Genomic DNA, 6,632 nt, shown 5'->3' on the forward strand with positions numbered 1-6,632 from the left:
AATACAAATGTCAGATTACAAAATAGGAGACTTGACTTTATTCTACTTCCAGAAGCAAGACTGTGAAGAAATCTCTAACTTTTATAACCAGTTAACTATCCCTCAAATTCTTCAGATTAAAGAAAAGAAAACACATATCCTCTAAATTAAAACATGACAAGGATTAAAACCTTTATAAACCATGGCAGATGTGGAGTTTGGGGTTTGTTGTTTTAGAAAAATGATTACTTGTTTTTTTAAAAAATGTAACAAAGTTTTGCACCATTATCAAGTTGCCTTTTGTGATTTACTTACACTGTAAGTAAATTTAACTTTATTAAGCTAATTAACTAAAGTATTAATTTAACACAACATACACACTAACAGTACGTGAATTCTAACTCATTCTTCCAGGATTCAGTATGAACTAAAAAACATACTATACTACATAACTGTCAAATCCCACCTATTCAGCTGGCAATATCTGCTCAGAGTACAGCAGGATAAAAATAAAGCAGCAAACGTGTTTTGGTCAATACAAAAAATGTGCTTGCTCCTGTGGAAAAATGAGAATTTTTAAGAGGCACATTTGCTGGTAAACTTGCATTCAAAATATAGGTACAAAGAACAGGACTAAGGGAATGGGCAACACAATCAAACATGATCAAATTACGCAACTCGTGTAAGTTACCACCTATTGCCAGAGCCAAACTAATTGACTCTAAATGTTCTTTCCTAGCTTGCCACAATTGCTAAGTGTGACGTGCTAGCTCAAACCTCTATATTTAAGTTTTACCTCACAGTTCAGATGGGTAGTTAAGATCACGTACTTATCACAATTAGCTGACAGGCAGAAACTTGTTACTTCACTGCAACATAATCATACATACTGTCAGAAGCCTACAACCCAAAGGGCAGAAACTCAACTTCCGAGTAGAATTGGAACCTAAGCCAGCCAAACCTACTAATGGTTTCTACTGGACTGGGTGAACAGCTTCAGCCAAAACAAAGCAGTTCAAATTACAGAAATAAAAATGTTGCTAGTGCTTTTCTCTTGTTCCCTAAGCTCTTTTGTCTGAAAAGATGATATGAACCTAAGAACTTAGAGGATGCTTAATTTACAGCCATGATTTGAACTTGGACCTCCCACTATTCAAGAAATTGCTGTAATTGCCAAAACCCCCAAAAAATCCCGAACAATCTTATCACCTGAAGCAATAAGTGGCATCTCTTCCTTCACGTAGACTCGCAAGGAGCTGGCAGCTGTCACCTCTGCAGAAGGGACAGTAAAGCTGGAAGCGCATCACCTCTAGCATACATGGGAAGTCCAGCACAAAACTCATGGCTGCGGCAGTTAGTACCATTATAAAACTGCAGTTCTCTATCTACGATGGTATTGTACAGCCAGCAAGTTCAGGAATTCTTGACCTACAGGGTATTCTGTAGATACCCCTATCTTCGCTGTTGAAGCTATTCCACTCTCAATAAAATAATTAACTATTCAGTGAACAGAGACTGGTACCTCTGTAGTCCTCACAACATCCATGCATTATAAGACAAAATGAGTTCTCACATACTCGCTGGCCTGCGCTATTCCCACCATTCTGTGAATGACGTTGAGACCTTTTGTAAAACGGCTCTTTCACTTTCTCGGCTTTCACTGAGAAAGCCCAGAAATGGAACAATATCTGACTGTAAATCTTACCCCCCTCAAAAAAGTTTGAGATGTTTCACACTTTATTTTAGTATGTATTGTTTTGCACACAGAGCTTCAAGCAACACATGCTGGAAAGAGAACAGTTTAAGAACTGGACTTTATGTTCTTAGCTAATATCATAAACACACCTTCTGAGAACAGAACAGTAATTACACGAACCCTGAATTTATTAACATGCTAGCTTTATGCGTAAGTAGTCCTATGGAACTAGTTATACGTACACATGATTGCAGAACAGGGAATTTAGCAAATATAGTTTTCCTCCCCATAACTGATGTTCAAATGAAATCCAGTCTTTTACTACCTTTCAGCAGCCAGCCATCAGACTTTCGCTCCATATTTCTGATTGTATCAAACACAAGCATCACACTTTTACTACATCTGAGATGTATGAAATAAAACATAACCATTTCTAAAACACAGATTAGCCACAGAATACCAAGAAACACTGCTTTCAGTCTGAAGTCTTTCTTCACCAGATACTTTCACCACCAGATCAGCAAAATAAGTGTTTTTTACTGCTTGAGAAACAATAAGACTGTCTGTACAATTAAGTTTTATCAGGTAGCAACATGTTGAAATGAATGAAGCGAAAGCAATCATCTGCTAGAACTTCTGTTTATATTTAGGCAGGTAAGAATACTTCTGTTCTCTGTTTACACTAAAACTGTAAACGCTGCATGCGTGTCATTCTATTTTAATGTATCTGGAAAGGTTGCTTTGTATCCTTCCATACCACTAGTTCAAAACAGCACAGTACACCCATAACATTGGCAAATAAATAAAAATAAAACCGTTAACAGGAGGTGTATGCTATCTACTTTCCACTTTGTACTGCTACAATTTTGTTAAGGATGAGTAGATTTTCAGTTGTGTGTGCGTGTATGACAAGCCGTTGCAGAGAGTGAACTTTACACAGCATGACTTCATCACATGAGAGTAATCTGCCATTTTTCCTGTTTCTGTCCAGCAAACATGCACAGCAACCTAGCCTTCAAAACATATTAAACATTCTGGAATAGATTCTGGCTTTGCTTTAACTGATGATCTGCAACGAGAATATGCATATTCTATAGTCCATACAGGATCTGGAAAAGTCAAATCATCACACTGAGGCAGGAGCGTCATCTAATCTAAGAATCATTTTAAGTCATGTGTCAAAAACTTTATAACGTAGACGCTAGAGTATTTTGTTATATATTATGCAAAAAACAAATCACGGCCCATTTTGTTTCCAATTCCGATTGGCTAAGGAATGCAAATGAAAAAAAAAAAAATCATCAGAAGACGACAGGGACTTTCAGTGCAGCATGAAAGGAGACCAAACGCCTTCCGCTTTCCAACCTACCTCCCCTGTCCCTAGTGTTGGGGGTCGATCCCTTAGCCTCATCCCCAGGCGTCGTTTCTACAGAGAGCTGAGCCCCCTCACGGGTTTCCCTCTCTCTATTCAACCTCCAGCCTATCCTATTTGCCGCCTGTTCACATGGCAGGTCTCTCGCCAAACCACTCTGAGGAAATAAAAAGTGCCTCGCGCCCTGAAACGCGGCTTCCCCCTCCTTAACAACACGCACGCAGTGGGAACGCCTTGTAACAGGGATCCCGGCTCGGACGCTCTCCAGCGGGGTGAGGAAGAAACTGGGAGGGGGGGGGGCGGGGGGGCAGAGAGGGGAGCCCGAAGATCTCCTCAGTGAGCCCCCCCCGCCCCGCCCCGGCCCGTGCAGGGACCCGGGCTGCGGCGTCGCTCGGGGAACGCTCCAGGCCGTTGCAACTGCCGCGGCGGGCCTGACCCCGCTCGCCTCCATTTTCCTCAGGAGACCCGATCTCCACCCCCCCCAACCCCTCCGCTCCCCAAGCCGGCGAAAGGCCCCGGGCCGAGCCAGGCCGAGCGCTGCCCGCGCCCTCCCCGGCGCAGGCCTCTTGACGGCGTCGCACCGGGCCCGCACGGCCCAGAGCCGGAAGCCGAGCGCGGGTTGGGGGGGGAGCGATGGCGGCCACCGTGACCCCCCCCCCTCCCACCCCTTGCCCTGCCGCGGGCCCCCGGCCGGCGCTCCCCTCCCCCCGCCCCGCTCCCCGGCTCCCACCTCCTGGTTGAAGGCGTTCACGGCCTCCATGTTGGCGGCGGCAGCGGCTGATGCGGGCGGGCGCCCGCGCGGGGGAGGGAAGGAGGGGAGGGGAGGAGGGGCCGCGGGGTCCCGCTCAGGGGCTGCGCGCGGACATGGCCGTTCGGCGGCGGGGCTCGCGCTCTCCCCTCGCTCGCTCTCCCTCGCTCGCTCGGTGCGGCGTCTCGCTGGCAGGGCCCCGGCACAGACCGTCTCTCCCAGCGGGATGGCGGAGCCCACGCCGCGCACAGCACCCTGGGATCGTGCAGGCCTCCCGGCCCCGCGCCACCCACAGGAGAGAGAGAAGGGGGGGGTGGGGGGGGGCGGGGGGAGGAGAGGGAGGGAGGGAGCGCGCGCGCGGCGAGGGCACCACGTGACCCGGGGCCGGGTTACTCCCCGGGCCCCGCCATGTCAGCGCCGGCCCCGCCCTCGGGGAGGGGAAATGGCGGGGATAAAGCCGACCGCCAGCGGGCGGCTTGGTGTTGGTGGCGCCGGTTCTCTCGGTGGTTGGGTGGGCGTCTGGACAGAGCTAGGGGGTTCTGCGGCTCGTTCCCTCAGGGGAGGTCGCAGCTTGGGGTGGCTGGGCCTGGCTCGGCTCCCTGAGGGGGGGCGGTGCGGGGCAGGGTGCGCGTCTGGGCCGAGGCGCTGTGGGGGGCTGGAGTGAAAGCTGTGCTCGCTTCCATGTTCACACTTAGAAATTTATGTCCCCCGTAATAGTGTGTCGCAGGTGGCACAGAGCACGTACTCAACCCCACTCTGAATAGAGCAAAGGAGCAGTACTGGAGTGTCTTTGATACCTCGTGTGACCAGTACTGTCACGGTGGAAGTAACTGTACTTAAATATAAACCAGAAAACTGAAAGGCTGTTCTCAGCCGAGTGTTTTGAACCGGTAAAGAAGATAGTTAATCGATGACTGCATGCATACTAACAATGGGAGCTAATGTTTATGAGAGAACTGCATGTATGCTGTGTAGTTTCAAGGGCATTGGCTGGCTACAGGCATCTATTAAAAGGGCGTTTGTTAAGTAAACTGTCAGGTGCTGTAGTAATGTCTTGGTATCGGTGTCGAACCATAGCTATTTCAGGTTTACAGAATGTTGTATGATATGGTATGTTCAAAATGTTAGTGTTTAACTTGCAATTTCATTTTTTAACTCTAGTACATTAGCAAGGGAATAAATTGGGAAGAGGGGACTTAGAATGTTTCAGAAATCTCACATAAAGTATATTTGGCTTTCCCCTGTGTTCTACTCTTACACTGTGCTTGGTGTTTGAGTTGTTAATCAAATGCAGATTACTCTGAGGAATCTCTTCTTCCTGTCATCAATAAATGGCTGTCCAGCAATTAGTCCCCTTTAAAAGCAAATATTTTGAAATTCAAAGAAAGTTGACAGAGTAACAAGAACTCTTGTTCTACTCAGATTATGGAACACATAAGGAGAAGTTTGTGTACAGTTGTATGGCTGATATTCAGAGGAATTTTTAAAATAAATAGGTTCTAGTAGCAGATGGAAAGCTCTTCCAGATGTCGTGAATTTCTATAGGTTGATCTTTTATCAGAAAAAAAAAATTCTAGTTTTCATAGTTCTTCTTTAAAGAAAGCTGCCAAGCTAGAGAAGAGTGTGGGGGGGAAAAGATAATATTGCCCATCTAGTCTTAGTGTCTTCGCTTTTTGTGATTTTTGCCATTTTCAACATGGTAAATTAATTAATATGTAGCTTTTACTACTGTTCTTGTTCATGTCACTGTCCAAAAATTCACAAAAGGTAGCTTGTTCTGCCACTTGAAAAACATGAACAACAAAGGTAGAACTGGAGTATGCGCTGAGAAGTTGAAAAAACATAAGTTATCTCTGACCAGTTCTTGCATCAGCTAAAAAGCTTTCTGAGAAGTAAGACTGATTTCTTTGAGGGCTCTTGGCTTAGGGAGGGAGAATGAGTGAGAATGGACTTCCTGCATTGGTGATTAATTTTCAGGTGTGAAACCTTGGTATTAAATGGTGACAGCTGTTTTTATAATGGTGAGTACCTGACATTACATTCCTTCAGTATATACTTGATAATGCAAATGCAGCTCTCTCAACACACTGTTAGTAGCTTATACAGAGTACAGAAAAACAAAACCTTCCCAGGACAGGAAAAGCTGTCAGTGGTTCTGGAAATTCACATTAAATATGGGAGTTCTTTTACTTATTAAAACTTCTTTTTTTTTATTATATATTTGCCTTTCACAGGGTGTCCCTATAGGTTCTCTAGAGGTGGCTCCTAAAAACTGTGTGTTAAATCCTTCATTTTTCCTCATTGTTATTTATGTATTAGGTATTGTTTTATTATAATGTCGGGGGAGGCAGCGGGTCTGCCTCTAGTCTAACTGAAGAAGAATTTAACCTTGATGAGATTCCAGTGTATCCATGAGAGGCCGGAAAGTCCCGAGAAGTGCCATGGAAACAAGATTAGAGAACTAAGATAAGAGGAACTGTCCTGACGATTCAGGCGAGAAACTATCACCCAATCATGAACTGTTAGTTACTAAAGTAAACCAATCCTGTATGAACACCTACTTTGAAGAAGGTTATAAAAAGGCTTGTTAGAACAATAAAGGCGCTTTTGTAGCCATTTTGGTCATTTTACACAATCTGATGTTTGTCGTGTCTGTCTCTACTGCGACAAATGGTGACCCCAACGTGATTAGAGCGACGTGATTAGAGCGAAGTGATCATTTAAAGGAGAAGTATAACGGCGGCGGGAAGAGCCGCGGAGACAGAGCCCGGTGTAGCTGAGAGCAGAGGGAATCTGCTTGGTCCGGACCTGAACTTCGACACCTAAAAAGGTGAGCC

At 45.6% G+C, this 6,632-nt stretch overlaps 1 protein-coding gene across 5 annotated transcripts in view; it reads right to left on the reverse strand.

Moving 5' to 3' along the window:
- The window catches only part of SCAF4 (SR-related CTD associated factor 4), a 47,984-nt gene extending 43,902 nt beyond the window's left edge, over positions 1–4,082 (reverse strand). For all 5 annotated transcript variants that reach the window (XM_074814206.1, XM_074814203.1, XM_074814205.1 and 2 more), the window contains exon 1: positions 3,778–4,082. In XM_074814206.1, the coding sequence (XP_074670307.1) occupies positions 3,778–3,807 (30 nt within the window). In that variant the 5' untranslated portion in view covers positions 3,808–4,082. The remainder of the gene's footprint in view (positions 1–3,777) is intronic.
- Between the last annotated feature and the right edge of the window lie 2,550 nt (positions 4,083–6,632).

Source organism: Strix aluco, chromosome 2, assembly GCF_031877795.1.
Source record: "Strix aluco isolate bStrAlu1 chromosome 2, bStrAlu1.hap1, whole genome shotgun sequence".
NCBI classification, from domain to species: Eukaryota; Metazoa; Chordata; class Aves; order Strigiformes; family Strigidae; genus Strix; species Strix aluco.